At 37.3% G+C, this 20266-nt stretch overlaps 1 protein-coding gene and 2 pseudogenes across 4 annotated transcripts in view; 1 reads left to right on the top strand and 2 right to left on the bottom strand.

Moving 5' to 3' along the window:
• The window catches only part of ZNF638 (zinc finger protein 638), a 68200-nt gene extending 63732 nt beyond the window's left edge, over positions 1-4468 (bottom strand). For 3 of the 4 annotated variants that reach the window (XM_044261340.1, XM_044261343.1, XM_044261341.1), the window contains exon 1: positions 2961-4351. In XM_044261340.1, coding sequence (XP_044117275.1) covers positions 2961-4268 — 1308 coding nt within the window. In that variant the 5' untranslated portion in view covers positions 4269-4351. Of the gene's footprint in view, positions 1-2960 lie in introns of all 4 variants that reach the window. The other variant, XM_044261344.1, reaches the window with a different exon arrangement.
• Positions 923-1022, bottom strand: LOC122916650 (annotated as a pseudogene).
• Positions 4469-14938: 10470 nt separating the features above from the next.
• On the top strand, positions 14939-15138 carry LOC122916575 (annotated as a pseudogene).
• Positions 15139-20266: the final 5128 nt, after the last annotated feature.

The following is a 20266-nucleotide window of genomic DNA, read 5'->3' as shown; positions in this document are numbered from 1 at the left end:
CCAATTTAGAAAAGAAATACATTTTACAGTCTACTGTTGCCCTTTTCAGGCTATAGTTTTAAAGATTCAGCGGTGGGGGACTATCTGTCAAATGACAATTAGCCAAAAAAAAAAAAAAAGGCAGTTGATAATTTACATTAATTGGCTACATTATTTACAATGTCATATAAATGCATATTTACAAGGCAGCAAGATATATCACACAGAAACAAGAGAAGTTGTTTGTACCATCTATGTCCATGTTCACAAATCCCTATCATGGGGTCATCTAGTAGTGAAGAATTCATTAGTTAGATCCATCATGCTGTTATTAAAAGAAAAGGTGTTTTAAATGGCAATCTCTGTGAATTCTAATGAATCAATTACTAATGATTTATTTTTCGAAGTTTTATTTTTATCATACTAACCCAGACTTTCACCATCTTAAACTTGAAGGAACTAGGGAAGTCTCATATTCGGTGCCCTACCATTATCTTTTCTCATTCTTATTCATCCTGCATATATTTGTCAGATTTATCTCCCTAAAATACACTTTGAACATGTCACTTCATGTATCAAAAACCTTAATTAGCTTCCTAATGCCTCTCACCTCAAGTCTAAACTCCTTAAGCTCACCTCAAGTCTAAACTCCTTAAGCTAAGCTTTTGAAGGCCTTTGGTACCTACTGTTACTGCTGACATCTAAAATGTCATACCTCCTCCCCTAGGTATATCTGAAGCCTACTCATTATTCAAGACCTGTATTTAACCAACTGCATGAAGTCTTCCTTCCCAAATCCTTCCAGGCCAGATTCAACATAGTCTCTGTCACTAAATCTTACCCAACTAGTCTTTTGAAGTCAGAAAGTACATTTATACTTTTGGGGGGAGGGGCGCTTTCTTTTTATCTGTATGAGATGATGACGGCAACTACACTTACTACAAAAAACATGGAACATATCACTAACTCACATGTCATCCTGTACACAGGGCATGCTAATCTTCTATTGATTCAATTTTAGCTAAGTGCTGCCAAAGCAAGCATTATTTATACTTCTTTTTAATTATATGCTGCTAAAAACACAATAGGTGTTGATAAATTAATAAAGCTGGCCTGAACCGATATAAGCGTAAAGTCAAGATAGATAATATTAAATCTCTCTCCCCTACAGCACATCCAAAAAGTTAAATGCAATCACTGAACGATGTGATGCCCTCTAATTTTTAAAATTCCTTTGGTGTGTAATTTTTCTCTTCAATGAGACTGTTTAAACTGCTTAAGACCAACATCTTCATTTTATATAGCTCTCATTTCTGCCCAGCATCTAATATAGCCATGTATGAAACTGGTAATCAGTAAATTCCTACTGAATAAATGTATACCTTTTCCATTCAACAAAATAAAAAATTTTAAGTTCTTTATTTTAATATACCTTTCTTGGATTCACCATGACTAGTTAAAAGTTCAAATGGAACACAGACATCCTATTACTCAATTAGGAACTTAGATCAGCACTACTTAAAGGCTAAGTGCTATGAATTATTCTGAGATTTTTCAAGATTTGGCTATCTCCCTTGATAAGGACACCAACTATTATTTTACTAGAACTCCACAAATTTGGCTAAAATGAGGAAGAAAGCCGCTTTCCTTTGCTAGAGTTAACAAAAGCATCAGCTGAAATCTGTGAGTGGATAATACAAAGACAATAAAAAAGGGCAGCACTGGAAGTAGAAAAAAAGAGAATTAAACACCTATAGGTTTTTAAACCTATACAAAGTATATAGCCAATGATATGGCCTTGAATCGAAGCTTATTCCATAGGAAGTACATTCCTTCCTGACCATTTATAATATAAATCCACAAATCCCATTAGTGAACAGAAGAAACAGTGGTTTCCAAATACATGTAAGTAAGTAAATCATACTGTAGAATTCCTACACAAATCCGCCAAGGATTACAGTTGACCCTTGAACACCGGTTTGAAGTGCACGGGTCCACTTACACACAGATTTTTACAGTATACATAAATGTATTTTCTCACAATCTTCTTACTATTTTCTTTTCTCTAGCTTACTTTTATCATAAGAATACAGTATACAATACTATTAACATACAAAACGTATTAACCAACTATCTATGCTGTCAGTAAGGCTTCTAGTCAACAGGCTATTAGTAGTTTTTATGGAGTCAACTTGGACTTTCAACGGTGCAGGAGTTGGCACCCCCAAGCCCCAAGCTGTTCAAGAGTCAACTGTACTATCAAAAAAGTATATTCTACATTACTCTTCAGCACTTCTATAAAATACTTTCTTCAAATTATACTGACGATAGAGGTACCTAAGGCCTTTTTTATTTTTTTAAGATTTTTCTCTCTAAAGTTTACCATTTTACACTATTCTGAGTTGACAGCTAACCCCAAAATAATTATTCTTGATTCAATTTTGCTATGGATTAAGTTTAGGAAGCTCCTTCTCATGAAACACTAAAAATCCTAGTCTAGCTAGAATCAGAAAATACTAAAATTAACATTAACTGTCTTTTAGCCCAAGACAGGTAGACACATGCAAGGCTGCAATACACTGTCTCTTGAAAAGTGTGCAGTACAAATATTTTATTCCAACTTTTTATATTTTTATAGTAACAGATTCTATTTAAAGTTGACTCATGAGATGTTGTTTTATAAGTCCATGGTTTATGTTATATAAATTTTATGTTGCATGAATTTTCTGAGAGAACTAATCCAAAAGTTCAAAGTACATGGACAAACTAGGTCATGTGCCCAGTCACAGGAATACAGAAAGCCTAACACTCAATCCAGTATTTAGGCCAAGACCACTTAGATTACAACTAAGCAGGGAAGTTGCAATCACAAATAATTTCTGCCATGTCCTCAATGCCTAGTTAAGACCAGCACAATATAAAAATTTAGAGGAAATTTGGGCGCTGAGTATCATTATACAGTGATCTTTAAAAACACTCACCTTCAAATGACTACATTCTACGTTACACAGAGAACACAAATGTGGAAATATTCTTGGAGACGCTGCATAATAATCATTCATCATAGAGGGAGTTGGAAGTCTCTTCATCTTCTGGGCATCAGCATGTGAAAACTTTGGTAACCATGATGCTTTCACAATCCCAAAGGGCGACTGAATGGGAATGTCAGCCTCTGACTGGTAATTCTTTTTGCTTCCTCCTGATCCATGTACACTAGATGAATTAATCACAGGTTCATGTGGGATCCGCTCTTGCTGGCTTACAGCTGAAATTAATTCTGATGAAAAAGGTTGCTGGTTCATAGGTGGAGGAATAAGAGACTGATTCATTGTCTGGTTAACTGTTTGGCTAATGGATTGACTGACGGATTTTACTGGTTCAAGGACTGACTGTCCTGAAATGTGTAAGCCTGACATCTTAGTTCCACTCTCAACTGGGAAAAAGGACTGATTATTAGAGGACTCACCGGGGAAGTCCATCTGTCGAAACACATCTTCAACAGGAAACATAGAATTACATATCACATTTGGAGTGGGAACAGAAGCAGAAATGCTCTGCTGTGACCGAAATTCATTCTTGACCTCATCTGTTGGAATTTCAGGATCATAAATACGTACTTCAAGTGGATCTTCTGTGTAGCCGTATTTGCTTGCATGCCCATAATCAATCACATTACTTGAAACTGCCTCATTACCAAGCGTTTCTTTATTTCTGCTGTGAGAAGGCAAATTGGGTAATCGACGCCCCATCTTTCGCATTCTTATATCCCTCAAAATTAATGGCATATTTTCAGGTGTTAGCTGTTCATCAGGATAGCGACTGAGTTCTTCTAAATCTTCATTAGATAATCCAAAACTTGCTAAGATACTTGAGGCACTCTCTTTTGTATAGCGGCTCTGCACTTGAGGACTCTGCTCTGTAACCTGGGTTAGACTCTGTTTCACTCCCACTGATGCAGATATATGATGCTCATCATCCCACCGGCTACCATGAGGCTTCCCCTTCTTTTGTTGAACTTCATGAAAATCCAATTTTTCTTTGGTCAATCTTGGGTCAGTTCGGTGTTGAGTTACCTGAACATTCATTCTCTGTGGTCCCATGTTCTGATAAGATTCATGGCCAGCAAATCTGTGCGGAATTCCACGGGCTCTCCCTGCTGGGTAAAATCTTGGAAGACCCATGGATCCAGGCCTCATAAATGGTCCTGGAGGCCTCATCCCAGAAGGGTTAGGTGCTCGTGGCCTCTGAAGTGGAAAGTTTCCTCGAGGATTAAACCTGGGTCTCGACATGGCTATTTTCAAGAAAGCCTGATTTAATAAAGTATAAGGTGGTGTTGAACTATGTGAGGCAACGGCATTCAGCTGCTGAAGCGCCAACTGAGTCTTAATCTGAGCAAAGTGCAAAGGAGATGGGCCCAACAGAAGTGGGTTTGCAATGCCCAGGTTCAAGGAATTCACAAGTGGTGCGAAATTTTCCAAGAATAACACAAAGCTGAAAGTTAAAACACAAATATTAGATCATTTTAACTTAAACTACGTCATGAAGTGGGTTCTACAGCCAGTGTAAAGCATTTTGAAATAAAGCCATGAAACCATCCGCCATTTCATATACTTTTAGGGTGTTTACGAGAATTGTTAACTTTCCCAAAATGTTCTCTTCTTTTCTTTCCCGAATCCAGAGCACACACCCCAAACCTCAAGCCAGAGTTCATGTACAAAGTGTTGCACTGGGTGCTGTCCTAGGTGCTGAGCGGTAATTACAAATCCTTTTACATAATCTTGAAAAACACTGGGGATTTATTTCATGCTTTGTTACTGGAAAAAAAGAGGAAGTCATTAAAATATTTAGAATGTATTATTCTTAATATGTACGTTAGGTACGAACCATTAAAACAAAAACTGTAAGCCTAAAATTTTACAAGACCCATTTCTCCAAGACACAGTGTTCCTTGAAATCATATCTCACAAATTCCGTATAGTAATTAGATTATGCTTAAGTTTCCGTTATTAAACAAATGTTTCTTTTAAGAAGAAAACTTATCATCAATAACTTGACTAGAGTCTGACAAAAGAGTGCGCAGGAGCATAGATTGATTATAACAGACAACATAATATGCAGCACAACCACCAGTCACCTTTCTCTTGGATTCCCTCCAGTGTATAGGCAAATATGTATAGATAATACCAAAGACTACGTTTATACTGTTCATGTGCCAGTGACTGTTCTAAGCACTTTACATGGATTGATTAATTTAATTCTCACAACAACCCCTTCAAATATTAAGTTTTACAGACAAGGACACTAAGGCACAGAAATTAAGTAACTTGCACAGATAATAAATGACTGGGCCAAGATTTGCACTCAAGGTAATTTAACCCCATAACACATGCTCTTAACCACTAAAAGATGTGAGCAAGAATATTTTGCAGTTCCAGACACTGTATTAAACTGGTTGCTGTCCAGCCATGAGAGCACAACCCAACTCATTCTAATCTGAGTCTCAGAAAAACAGTAGTTTAGCTATCATTCAGGACCAAGGTCAGCGACCACTGAACTTGACTTCCTCTCCCAGTTTAAAAAAAAAAAAAAAAAAAAAGACTATGCCTGTTTACCTACTTTTATACCTGACAGAAATGCAAGGTGGGAAACACAAGGTCTTGTGACATCTACACTTACTGTGAAAATCCACACTACAGATCATATTTGATGATCATCGCTTTCTGGTTCAAGCCACAACTTCACCCATAACTCCACTACATCCTTTTTTAATTTATAATGGTAGTGAAATGTTAATTTGGCTGAGAAATGGGCTTTATCTGGTTAACACACTCCCTTCTAATCATCTGTTCCAATCAAAACAAACAAAATAACTTTGCCCTGGACCCTCATGACTTACTTGATTTTACTCAATGGTCAGCCCCCATTAAACCTTTCTGACCACAAAGGCCCACACTTTCTTATTTGTTGCTTGTTCTATTTGGGATTCATACATTTTGTGTTCATATGTGTGGTCTTTTTTTAAACTATCCACTGTCAATTAAAAGCATGTTTATTGCTGTCTTATCTTCCAAGCATAAACTCTACTCCTACTTAAAATACCCTCAAATAGTGAACCATGAGAGACTATGGACTCTGAAAAACAATCTGAGGGGTTTGAAGTGGCGGGGGGGTGGGAGGTTGGGGTACCAGGTGGTGGGTATTATAGAGGGCACAGCTTGCATGGAGCACTGAGTGTGGTGAAAAAATAATGAATACTGTTTTTCTGAAAATAAATAAATTGGGAAAAAAAATACCCTCAAATAGGGGCACCTGGGTGGCTCAGTGGGTTGAAGCCTCTGCCTTCGGCTCGGATCATGGTCCCAGGGTTCTGGGATCAAGCCCCACATCGGGCTCTCTGCTCGACAGGGAGCCCGCTTCCTCCTCTCTCTCTGCCTGACTCTCTGCCTGCTTCTGATCTCTGTTAAATAAATAAATAAAATCTTAAAAAGAAAAAATACCTTCAAATATTTGTTAACCTGTTTGATCACATCCAGTCATTAACATACATAACTAATTTTCAAATCGGAATGAAACACAACAACAAAAATTACACAAGCTTCTAATTCAACAGATACAAGCAGCAGACACAAGTTTAGCAAACAATGAAATGATATCCGAAATCTGTCAATAATGTTCATTTATAACAAACTCCAGGTCTTTTTAGACAACAGCCATACGAAACCGTGCCTGTTTTCCATAAAATAGAATTATTTCCAAGAAAACTTTGTCATACATAAGCAGTTTGTCATCTAGTTACTCAAACTGTTTCAGCACCGTTTTTCTTAACTGGTGAGGACTCTTCCCACAACATCAGGAACACAAACTCTCCCAAGTACTGTTTCTCCCCCATAAGGAAATCAAAAAGAACAGATTTCAGTCATCTAACTACCACATGGAATTGTGAACAAGGTATCATTTAGAGGTATGTAAGTCCTAAGTTCTTTAAAGGAAAAAAGTTACCTACATATTTCCTAATGGGTCTATGATATATGTTCATAGACTGTAAGAGAGCAGCCCTTCACAAACTGTATTCTGCAGAAATATCCTGTTAAGACTGTAGGTCTTCCACAAACAAATTCCCTGGTCAAGAAAAGTCTGAAATGCATGCACTAGCTACTCTTCCTAGAGAGACATGATGCTTACTGTACATTAAAGGCTGTATGATGCTGTTGTTTATTTAAAAACTTCATTTTGTGCTTCCTAAACTTGAGTCTTCTTCATGCTTATACTCAGAGGTGATATTTCAAATATTTAGTAACTGGTAAAGCACAGCAAGGAACAATTTTAACAGTAACTTGTGTTACAGTGTGCAACAAGGGTCCTGAGCCCCTCCTTTCTCTACCCCCCCTTAAGCTTTTAGTTGCTATAGCATAAGGTGGGGAGTTGGGGAGAGGGGGACAGTCCTCGGGAAGAGACTAAAAGAGTGGGAGAAGTGGAGGTCTGCCCTTGGGGAGAAAGCTACTTACTAATAAGGGCAGAATTATTTCCATGTTTCAACAGCTGCCATTATCTGTATCAGTGTTGTAATCACGAATATCAGTCCTGAAAGATTCAAGATTCATAGAATAGTTTGGAATATAAACGAAGAGAATTAAAAGGCCTTTCCCTAACTTAAATTTCAACTCTCAGTAAGCAGAGATTTGGCTTGTTTGCATTTTTAGCCTTAAAACACACACGTGTGCACACACACTAGATGTCCTATCTCGTCTGACATGTAGTGAGTGACTTACATGGTGAGTCCCAATGTGAAATCTAATGAGGACACAGCAGTCCTGGCTCTCCCAAAGAGGCTGTCTTCCCTTCTCTCTTGGTACAAGTTAGGGGCTTAGTCATAGTTATATATGAAGCATTCTGATTCCAGGACCTACTGTTGGCTAGAGGTAAGAAAGTTTCTCTCCAGATATGTGTATCCTGGAAAATCCATTATTATAAGCAAACATCACTCTTTCAATAGGTCTCTTTAACTAACCTCCCTTCTAAGAACAAGTTTAATCCTTCTGAACTTTAAGCCAACACTTTTAACTTTTATCCCAAGACTCCTTCTGGATTTAAGACCTATTCTAAGTATATTTTCATTTTAGATTGCATTTAGTTACTATTTTCAGACACTGATTGACTGATGTAAAATCATCAAACACATTCTTATGCTACCACTATCACATTTAATCCTGGTAGAAAAGTTTCTGACAAAGTAGTCCATCAAACATCACTAATGAGGAATTACGATTAAATTACTTTACTATATATGTATAGTAAAATTATAGTATAGTATAAATTACTATACTATACTAACATATGATAAATTACTATACTATACATGCTCAGCTGTCTCTAGTTCTATTTCCACTACAGTGGAAATTTTCACTACAGTGACATGAATGTTAAGTGTGAAGCATGAAACACAATGCTCAACACTGGTAAGAACTGACAGAGACTATTTTTAAAATATACGAAAAAGTATGCCTACAATGCATATGCCAAGTAACAGATCTTCCATGGCTAAAAAAACATTAAGTAACTTTATGAGTTTTCTGTAAATGAAATTTAAGGAGTACACCCATATTTCATTTGCATAATTGTCTTTTTATTTTGTAAGTGTAAGCATATTTCCTAAATGATTAAAAAATCACTTAGGAAAGTTATGGTTTAGTCTCTCTTAAAACTATCATTCACATTAACTGCAAACAAAACGTTTTGATTAAAAAGAAGCTGGTAATTGTAGTTCAAGCGTTTCATTTATAAAGTATTACAAACTTTCTTTTTGCAGTTATATAATTTTCAAGCTTCATTTCTTCAACTCTAATGTAAAGACAGGCAAGCCCCACCGATCAGCATCCTTTCCTTTGTTGCTTAACTTGTCTCCCCTTTGTTTAAACTTCAGCCCTACCAAAAATGCCTCTGGGTACAAATACTCAACGCAAATGCTAATCACTAAATGAGGCATAGGAATTTATCACCTCAACAGATTCAGAAGAATAAAATTCAAAATCAACTATCGGATCTTTCAAGATACCTAAAAAAAATTCTAGGTATGCCTCAAAACTTAGAGAAACTGTCTTAACATAAATATGTCACAGTAACTTCAAACCCAACTCTTATTCACCCACTAAACAAATACTTTAACAGTGCTGATCTACATGGGGAAGTAGCAAGGCTATTAAGCCAGAACAGAACCCTTCCTTTATAAAGCTAATGCTCCAGTTTTTAAGATGGAGTTAGTGTCTCATAAGAACCAGAGAAACCAAAATGATAAAATACAGTTAGAAATTTGGATATTTCCCTTTTCACATTTCTCTAATTAAGAGGGTTTGCAAAGACTGGAGATTGGTCAAATAAACTATGTTACACCATATTTTGCACCTATAAAAAGGAATATTAAATATCCTTGGTGGGACATACCCTAAGGATAATAACTAGTACATAAAACCCTCCAAATTGCTTTCCTCTTTTTTAACTGGCATATGGACAAAACATAAAATGCTGATTAGAGATAAAATATCCACATAATAGTATACTTATATAGATACATAGTACTACCATCACATATGTCTAAAGTCAAGCTGGTATCTAAACCAAAAATAGCAAATATAAGAGAATCCTTGTTCTCCAAATCTGCTATTACAAGAAACCCAAAGGGTTTCACCAAGAGTGGCATTCAGTTACAGTTATTTGTAAATTCTGGCAGTATCACAGAATTTTTACAAAGTAACAAGTGACAGCCAAAACTCCGAACAAATGCCTGACACAGTAAATATAATCTTTATTAACTATAACTATTTGGGAATATGCCATTTTCTGGATAACTGAGCTTTAGCCCTAAAGAGGATGGTTCACCTACAGTAATTTATGAAATCACTAAACTAACTCTGAAAAACTGGAGTTAAGATCTGAGTTTTCCATTATTAACACCGCTTTGAAAACAACTATAACTAAATATTAATACTTAAAAACAAATTTTATTCCTATCATATAAGTAACATATGCTTTTCATAGAAAATAAAAAGTAGTAAATTAAAGCCTTACCATTAAAACCATGATCCTAGAATGAACTAGTATTTTGATTTAATTTCTTTCAGGTTTGTTTATGTGAATACACACATGAATGAGAAGGGCAGGAAAATACACCAAACTTTACTGTATGAAATTAGAAATACACTGTTTTCAGTTAACATTTTATTTTCCTATATTAAGTATCTTTAAAAAACCAGGATATTTACTGGTCACGAAACATTATGAACTCCTCAAAAAATTCTATTATTGTGATAAGTAGCAGTTAACTCTTTTCTATGCCCCTTTAAAAACTGAAACATGCCACTCTGAAACAACAAATATTCAATAAAATGTCAAACATAAAAATTCTTTTAGAAACACTTAATAGAAACTGACCTCTGAGGCAGGCATGCAGAAATGGCTTGATGGATTAAAAATATATTGACACTAGATCCCATAAATTCTTTCTGAGATGTTCACCACCATGGAAAATCAAAAACTGCCTGTTATTTTAACATAATCTTTTGAAAGAAAGATAGTCCTTTATTTTCTTTTATAGATACTGTTAAAGAAACCAGAAATCTAAAAATCTACAAGTATCATCAAAAATTAGTCAGCCTGATCATAATGGCTCCATTAGCCATAATGAAAAATTCATATCAAAACCCAAAGGTGAACTTTACAAAGCACTTTAATATTCATTATCTACCTGGAACCTCACAACCACACAGTGAGCAAGGGAATCCCAGTTTTTACAGATTAACTGAAGCCTCAGGACTAAGTTGCAAGACCATAACTAGAATCTATACTTCCTCTTCTGTATTTTTCCATACAATATTCTAGATACATAAAATGTAAATTTTATAGCTTTGCTTTTTCTCATTGTAAAAAGAAGTAATAAATGTTCATTATCACCACCCCAAAATAAAGAAAAATTACCCTCATGACATACAGAAGAGTTTTTTCTATAACTTTAACATAAAGGAAAACAACCACTGACTTTTCCAGATATATACCTCTTGCTGGAGTGACTGCCAACATATAAATCCACTTTTCTACCTAAGAATACGGGTATTACACTGGCCAGTTAATATAAAAGAGAGTACCTATCTTTCTACGCTTTACTCAGTTTAAATGTCACTCAATCTGCTAATCTCTTCTACTATACAGATGGATCCATTAGCCAACTGTTTTCTACCACAAATTGTGTCCCTTCATGTCTCACAGTAGGTAAGTCATAACTCTGACAGTATCACAAGTTTGGCTGGACAAGATCACTAGAACTTAAAATGCCAAAATGTGGTACACCTCAAAGAAACTGTCAAAAAAGAAACAGAAAAAATAAGCAGACGATTAGAAACATCATTTGATATCACGGAGGGCACCACAAACTTCACTGTCACCTGAGCAGGCTGATAAACATGATTCCATATATTAAAAAAAAAAAGGAAGCTCAACTTGCTATAAAGCACAATGCCAAGAACAGATCACCATGAGAACCATGCATTAACCATCCCATATAGCAATGATTTAATAGTTACTATTTCCAGGAAAACAATTTTTTTTTCAGATTTTATTTATTTGACAGAGAGAGAGAGCAGGGGAGGGAACACAAGCAGGCAGAGTGGGAGAGGGAGAAGTGAGCTTCCTGCTGGGCAGGGAGGCTGATTTGGGGCTCCATCCCAGGACCCTGGGATCATGACCTGAGCGGAAGGCAGATGCTTAATGACTGAGCCACCCAGGTGCCCCAGGAAAACAACTTTTTGATAAACAGGATGAATATAATTATATGTACTTTTTTAAAAAGCACTGCATACAAAAATGGATCTTGAGAGACCACTCTGTATTCATAGTAAATGATGCCTCCCTGAGAAGTGCTTTGGTGGGCCTGGTTACCTAGCTACCCTCAAGAAATGTAATGCATTAATCAAAGAGAAACTGTCTAATCCAAGATGGAATAAAGAAATCTCTCCTGGGACTGTTTTTAAAACTAGAAATGAGAAAAGTGGTGGATGTTGATAAAACTCATATGCTACCAATAGCATTTTTACTGCCTCAGTGAGAAAATACAACCACGGAAACAAAATAAAGCCAACGTAACAGAGGTCAGCAGGCCCAAGAAGTAAATACAGTATGGAAGACATTCACTACCCAGATGCAACCGTTCTGAGGCATAACTGTATTCCTGCCTTCTCTGCAATTAGGCTGTTCACTTTCATGAAGCGTACAGGCCAAAATATGTCTGTCTCTGCCTAAAATGAGTTTCTAGAATCTTTGATTAAGCATACCTAAACTATCTGGTCAAATGCCTTAAAATGCTAAATTCCTTTAAGTCTTCACAAAGCATAAAAAAGCATATATATCATGTTACCTTTTTTTTTTTTTTGAAGCTTTTATTTATTTGACATGAGCGCTCGCGTGCACAAGAAGGGGGAACAGAAGAGGTAGAGGGAGAAGCAGGCTCTCCATTGAGCCACGGATCGTGACCTGAGCTGAAGACAGACACTTAATGGACTGAGTTACCCAGGCACCCCTAATATGCTATATTTTGTATAAAAAATAAGAAAATACATATATTTGCTTGCAGTCACAAAAAGACACAGGTAGGATAACAGAAACAAGCTGATTACCTATATGGGATACTGGACAGAAAGGACTTAAAGAAAATGGGAATATTTCATGGAGTACATCTTACTATACAGTCTGACTTTCAGAAGCATGTTAACAACCAACACTTATTTAAATTAAAACAAGGATGGAAGAAAGTAAAAAATCTAAAATTGAAAGCAAACTAATCATTTTTCAAATGCATACTATAACCCACTTAAAAAACTGATACATATAACTTACGAACCCCCTATTTGCTTTATATATCCTCTGTTTTCGAGGAGTTGGGAAAAAGGGGAGAACTACAATAAATTCTTACTCTTTTTAGTAGTTTGTTTTTGGGAGACTTTTTTGGTAATGATAGAGCTGAAGCAATTCTTAAATTACTTTAGATATGTTATAGGATTAAGCAAATAAGTAAACATTTGATAGTCTTGGGAGCCAGGGCTTTCACTGTGCAAGACAAGATATATATATATGAAATGAGAAAAAGAAAAACTGGACAATAAATTATAAACCACTGAAAAAAACAAAAGTCTGTAACTCCATAGCAATCAAACACTGCAAATGTAGAGTACTGACTTGAAAAATCATCATTTTGTAACCATAATAGTAAAGATTGGTTCAGACAAAAATATCTGTGCATGTTAAATCTAGAGGAAATTTTAATAAGTAGGACATCTGCATAGTATTAAAATGTCTCTCCACCAATCAATTAGTTCTGGGGGGATAGGGAAGAAATCAAATATTTTGACCAAATATGTTATCAAACGTATTATCATTCATGGCAGACAGATGGACATCATGCACCTCCAGATTTGATACCATGGGGACCCAGCACCACTTATGTGATTTTTCTGGCCAGGGACACATAATCTGAATCTAATCAAGAGGAAACATTAGATAAATCCAAAATGAAAAATGTTCTATTACCAAAAAAAAAAAGGAAAGAAAGTAAAAAGAACACAGAAAGAAAGAAAGCAGGCTGTACTTTTCAAAAATGTCAACTTTACGAAAAACAAAGAAAGGTTATAGGAAATGTTCCAAAGTAAAAAAGACTAATGGGTGTAACAATTAAAAATACAGTTATCTGACCCTAGACTGATTCTGTACTGGAAAAACAAAACAAAACAAAAAACCCATAAAGTGTTATAAAGAATACTACTGAGTCAACTGACAAAATCAGAAAATGGTCAAGAATTTTATCAGTGTTAAATTTATTGCGGTTGCTAACTATACTCTTACAACAAAGGAAAATACTCTGTCCTTAGGAAATAAACTAAAGTTAAGGAGTACAATAATATGCAATTACTCTCAATCAGTTCAGGAAGAAAAAAAATCACATGTGTCTATGCGTGTAAAAATGGAAGAGCGGATGCAGGGACAGATAGGGTATTCCTACCAAAGATTTAATTAATTCGAAAGTTCATGACCCAAACTCCACAGTCCAACACCAGACTAACCCCTTATTTATATATGAAGTCAAAAAAAAAAAGACTGGGTGGCTCAGTGGGTTAGGCCGCTGCCTTCGGCTCAGGTCATGATCTCAGGGTCCTGGGATCGAGTCCCGCATCGGGCTCTCTGCTCAGCGGGGAGCCTGCTTCCTCCTCTCTCTCTCTGCCTGCCTCTGTGCCTACTTGTGATCTCTCTCTGTCAAATAAATAAATAAAATCTTTAAAAAAAAAAAAAAAAAAAAGACTCCAAGTATGGCAACAGGCAGAAAACATGCAACACAATAAAAGAGCATCAGCCCTAAACACATATTTGTTTTTCTTTTTCTACATCCTGCTCACTCCCTATTGACTATTAGTCAGCCCATTATGCAATTCAAAACAATCTCATCTTTGGGGACATTTCAACTAATCTGATGATATCCACCCTGCTAGGAGGGGTGCCAGTGAATTACTTCATGCAAAATTGGTTAACTCCCGTAAGTAAAATTTAACACTAATGTAGCATAGTGTCTTCTAACAAGTTAGACCTTAGATTCAGTGTATTAATTCTGGTCCTGCTGAGTGCTAAAAAAGTGACCTTCAGCAAGCTGGTTAACCCAAGCCTCAGTTTCATCATATGAAAAATGGGAATAAAAACAACACCCACTGCAGAATGGTGATTATACTTTTAGGGGCCTGGGTGGCTCAGTTGGTTAAGCAACCAGTTCTAGGCTGCCTCTTAATTTCACCTCAGGTCATGATCTTAGTGTCCTGAGTTAGAGCCCTGCCTTAGGCTCTGCACTCAGCAGAGTCTGCCTGAGATTCTCTCTCCCCTGCCTCTGCCCCTCCAAAATAAATTAATAAATCTTTTTTTAAAAATTATACTTCCTAGCTTTGCGCAGTGGCAGTATCGTAGCCAATGAGGTTTATCCGAGGCGTGATTATTGCTAATTAAAAATTATACTTCCTGACTCACAACAGGTGCTGCTCAGAAACTGTTAAGATAGTAAACAAAATGCTTTACTTAAGAAGTAGGTAGGTATCTGCTTCTTTTATTAAGACTTGGTTTATTTCTGAAAATGTCAATATAGCTGAGATAGAAATTAAACTAACACATGTATATACACACTGTGAGTGTGGTATATGAGACATAACTGGGGAAATTTGAATACTGGCATTAAGGAATTATCATTTTAGCAGTAATAAGCATGTTTTTCTCTAAAGACTGTAGAGAAAAATTCTGAACTATAAATTGAATGATACAGGATTTGATTAAAAATAATACGGTGGAGGTAGAGACATGACCACTAGCTTGCAATTACTGAAGCTGGGCAATAATTACATGGGTTAACCATTACATAATACTCTCTGCTTTTGCATATGTTTAAAATTTTCCATAATAAAAACTTTTCTAAAGAAATGAAGACATTCAAAAGAAAATAAGACTGGAACAAGAATTATTTTGGTATTCAAGGGATTCAAGAGTTGAAAATAACCCAAAATATATAAATGCCCAAGGTAACCACAAAGAAAATACCAAAATATGTGTACCTTAAAACCTTCCTGTCCTCCCTAAACTCTTCTCAGGACAAAACCCTTGCTCTTGGGGCCCCTGGGTGTCTCAGTGGGTTAAGCTTCTGCCTTCCCACAAGGTCATGATCTCAGGGTCTTGGGATTGAGTCCCACGTCGGGCTCTCTGCTCAGTGGGGACAATGCTTCTCTCTCTCTCTCTGCCTGCCTCTCTTCCTACTTGTGATCTGTCAGATAAATAAAATCTTCAAAAAAAAAAAAAAAAAAAACCCTTCCTTTGACCCTCGCTGACCATTATAATAGCTATGTTTTATTTCTACACCTCATCTTCCTCCTTTCCATTGTTATCTTCCAAATAGCTGTTTTCATTTTCATTCTCAGCCACAAATTTCAAACTATTATAACTATATAAAGTTAAAGTAATTAAGGAGCAAGTAATGTTGAATACAAACAGGGGCTTATTGGCTTTAGCCACAAATAAAATTACTTTCAAAACCTGTAGATCTAAACCACCACATGCCAACATTCAGTAGCTCCTCTTTCCTTGCAAAACAGCCCAAACAATGTTACTGGGTACCCATACTGGAAGCACTGATTCTTAGTATATAAAGCATTTTATGAGGAATTTGGACAGATTTATTCAAACCTTATGACCAGTACACATTAAGTCATGCTAGAAAGAGCACAATTTGGACTCCAAGGGCTAGACAGGTTCTTACCCAGGCTCTGGTAACTACTAGCTGAGTTCATTCACTCAACACAGGAGCATGGAGCCCTGGGACAGATACAAAGATGAAGGTAACAATCATATAAATAAATGGTTACAATATATTTGGTAAGTGCTACAAGAGAGGTACATACAAAATGTACAGATATACCAAAATTTTAATGAAATATTAGATGATTTTTCAACTCCAAAATTCTATCAATTTAATCTGAATTCCTTTAAGCCTCTTTTTAACTAAAAGGGAATATCCACAAGAAACAATCTTTTATCAAAAGATGCTGCCTGAAACTTAAACACTTGTAATAAAAGTATCACCTAATATTTATTAAGCACCTAGTATATGCCAAAGTATACCGGCTTTCTATTCATTGTCTCTTTCAAGTCTCACAACAATCCCAAGCAGGAAGTAGTAGTATCACCAATTTACAGGTAAGGAAACAAAAGTTTAGAAAGAATAAAGTAAGTTACCCAAAACCTTAGACATTCAGTAAGGGAAAACAACAGACATCTGAATCCAGATCTCCTGATTCCAAAGCTTATTCTCATTTCACTAAACTATTTGTCTCACATTTTCTTTCACCATAAAAATTTCCAGAGATCACCTTAAGAGCACCCAAGAGAAAATCTTTATGACAACCATGAAGTACAAAGTGATCTCTGATTTTTAATAAGCATTTTTTTAAACAAGAGTATCTGCTATATACACTCTCCAAGACAAAAAGATTATAATACTAAAATATAATATTCAGGGTAAAAAATATGTGACATGAATAAATACATTCTGAAAACTAGTTAATAGAAACTAATGAGATTTTGCGACTTCTTCCAACTGTTTTATCTTTCCCCTTAGCAGATAGCAACAATGAAGCAGGGAATGGCCCAGCATATTTTACTGTATTAACATGATGGATTCCACACAATTTTTTAAAAGTGCATATTACAAGAGTATGCATAAGAGCCGTATATGAAACGTTGTCAAATTAAAAAAAATAATGCAACATAAGCTAAGTCTAGAATGCCTAATAAAATTAAAGCTATGTTGAAATAATGTAAATTATGCACTTATTTTTCCATATAAACTCATTAATCATTTTTTGGAAACTAATTTTTCTGATTTAGCAATACTAATTGCAAATCTGAATCAGCAAATATCCCCAATAAATAAATCAACCCTTTAAAACAAATGGGGGGTGGAGGGCGGGAAACGACGAAGAAATTTTTTTGTGCACAATTCCAAAGCCGGTTAGAAAAAAAAAAATTAATCAACTTCATTTGCCGGATCCTGGTAACAAGTTTTTCTTCAAAACGCCATCAGATTAAAATAAGGTTCCACACCCACCCCCAAATTTCTCCTTAGAGTAAATCTTGAAAAAAATTAGCTAGAGGCAGCCGTCATTGTCTAGTTCAATTAAAGATTTTGTACTAACGTTAAGTCTCCCTCATTCGCAATTATCTCAAACAACAAAAGATCCGTTTCAAACGTCCTCAAGGGCTGAACTGTGCGTAATACACTCTCCCCCCAGCTTTAACAGAACGGGGCTCAGCCTAGGAATCACACACAAACCATTAACGATCGGTATTCCGATTCCTTGGAGAAATTTGTAAGTAAGTATCAGAATCGTTTGTGAGCCCTCCGTATCCCGCACAGAGGTGACATTTTCTTTGCTTTCAAGGCTGCAAAAGGCAGGCACAAGAGACAGCGACAGCAAAAGCCGCTGGATCTAATATTCCCCCCTTCACCCCAACTCCCTCTTCCCCAGCCCCAAACACAAACATGCTCTTCTCTGCACGCTTCTTGCACAACGCCGCTCGCCAGGGGGTTTAGCTCCAGCTCCGCCGCCTCTCTTCCTGGCCCGACAGGAATGGTTACTCCCTCCTCCATGCTCCCGCACCACCGCTTCCTCTGGCTGTCAGGCCTGGCGCGGCCTCGGCAGGCCCTGCGCCGATGGGGAAGGGGCCGCCACGGCGTTGCCAAAGGGCTGTCCTCATTCCTCCGCCCAGTGCACCCGCCGTGGGGTGGCTCTTCCTGAAGCAAGGTCCCAGCGCAGTTACCCGACCCGGCCCTCCAGAGCAGCGAAGTGAACCGACGCGGTAGCGGAGCAGCCAAGCTTCCCTTCCCATCCCGGGGGTCCCCCAACCTCCTCCCGCCCCCGCCGCCTGCCCGCCGCCATTTTGTGCGCAGCCGCTGCGACACAGATACAATAGTCGGCCCGGACCGCACCGGAAAGGCTCAGGACCCCACGCTATGGGCTCCCGCCTTGCAGCCCCCTACTCCCCACAAGGCAGCGGTCCTACCTATGCCTACCCGACTAACAGCCGGATCCCATTTGTGCCCCACACAGTTTAGCACTCAGCCTCCAGTCTCGACGCCGAAGAAGCTACCGCCTCCAGAGAACTGCACGCATGCGCGCCTGTCGAGCCTTTGCGAGCCCTCATCTGCTCCCGGCGCCTGCGTACCGCTGGCACCGCGCTCGCCAGGAGGCACGAGAACGGAGCCTGAGTAACTTGTTTCCGAAAGGGGGCGCTCTTGGGCGTAGCGTTCCCGGAGCCCAGCGTGTCCTTAGGCACGCGTTGTCAATGCCTCTACCGGCTCTCTACCTGTCCAATCCATATGATGCTCAAACTTTAAGACCTGTGTTTTCTCGCCTCCGCGATGTCTTCCCTGACCATTTTTGCCTTCAGTAATATCTTGCACTGGATATCATAATACTTGGTATGGTTAGGAGTTTGCCTGCCTTTAAGCTCTCTCCTTATATCTATTTTTGCCATTCTATAGCGGTGATGTGATGTATATCACGACCACTGAAAATGTCAGAAAATTAGAAGGCTGTTGAAGCTTATTAACCTAAATGCTTAACCCTCTAAAAATCTTTCCATGTGTCATTTCACAATCAAAATACCTCCCTTTGTGGTAGATATTCATAACCTTCATTTGGTTTGAGAGAACTTGAATAACTCAAGGTTACTCTGCTACACCAACATAAAGGCTCAATCCTTGGGCAAAAATCTGGCAAAATTCCCAAGTCTCGCCTATGGATACCACAGAAATCACACCACCTAAGTCTCATGTGTCAGTTACCAAGCAGATGTATATTATTCTTTTTTTCCTATTCCTACAAATATCTTATTTATTTATTTGACAGAGAGAGAGAGATCACAAGTAGGCAGAGAGGTAGGCACAGAGAGAAGGGTTGGGGGGGTGGGGAACCGGCTGCCTCCTGAGCAGAGATCCCTGTGTGGGTCTGGATCCCAGGATCCTGAGACTATGACCTGAACTGACAGCAGAGACTTAACCCTCTAAGTCACCCCGGCACCCCCACTTTCTTTTCTTTTCTTTCTTTTCTTTCTTTCTGTTCTTTCTTTATTCTTTCCTTTCTTTTTCACAGAGATGTATTTCTTTTATTCATGTTAAAATACATAGAAAAAGAAAATACATAGAATATATAGATATAGATATCTATATAGAATATATACAGAATAATATAGAATATAGATAGAACATATAGAATAGTATAGAATATATAAAGAATATATATAAAAGAAAATATATAAAATCTATCTTACCAGATTTGCATTTCAAACTAAAAATACTGCAGAGGCAACAAACCAAAAACAACAAAGAGAAAGCCAACAAGCCAACTCCACATAACCAATGTTAAAGCTTCAAGTGTTTTCTTCCATACATTTCTATATATTCATACTAACATACACAAACGTGTTATTTGCATGCAATGGGAAATGTTCTTTTTCTTTTTTGCCAAAAACTTGACATTAGCCTGCTAGTTCCTTTTCTGATTAGTGACATTTCTCCAAGTAGATCCCCTTTCTTAAATAGCTGTGCAATATTCATAGCATGGCTCCATCACCAATTATTCAACCTGTTGACACTGAAGTTGTTTTTAGTCTTTCTGACACTCTAAACATTGGTGATACATAAACAGTCTTACCAACTGATATTTTT

Source organism: Neovison vison, chromosome 8 (genome assembly GCF_020171115.1).
Source record: "Neovison vison isolate M4711 chromosome 8, ASM_NN_V1, whole genome shotgun sequence".
Classification (NCBI taxonomy): domain Eukaryota; kingdom Metazoa; phylum Chordata; class Mammalia; order Carnivora; family Mustelidae; genus Neogale; species Neogale vison.
Note: the sequence above shows the minus strand (reverse complement) of the source record. Positions and strands in the feature narration are given on the sequence as shown.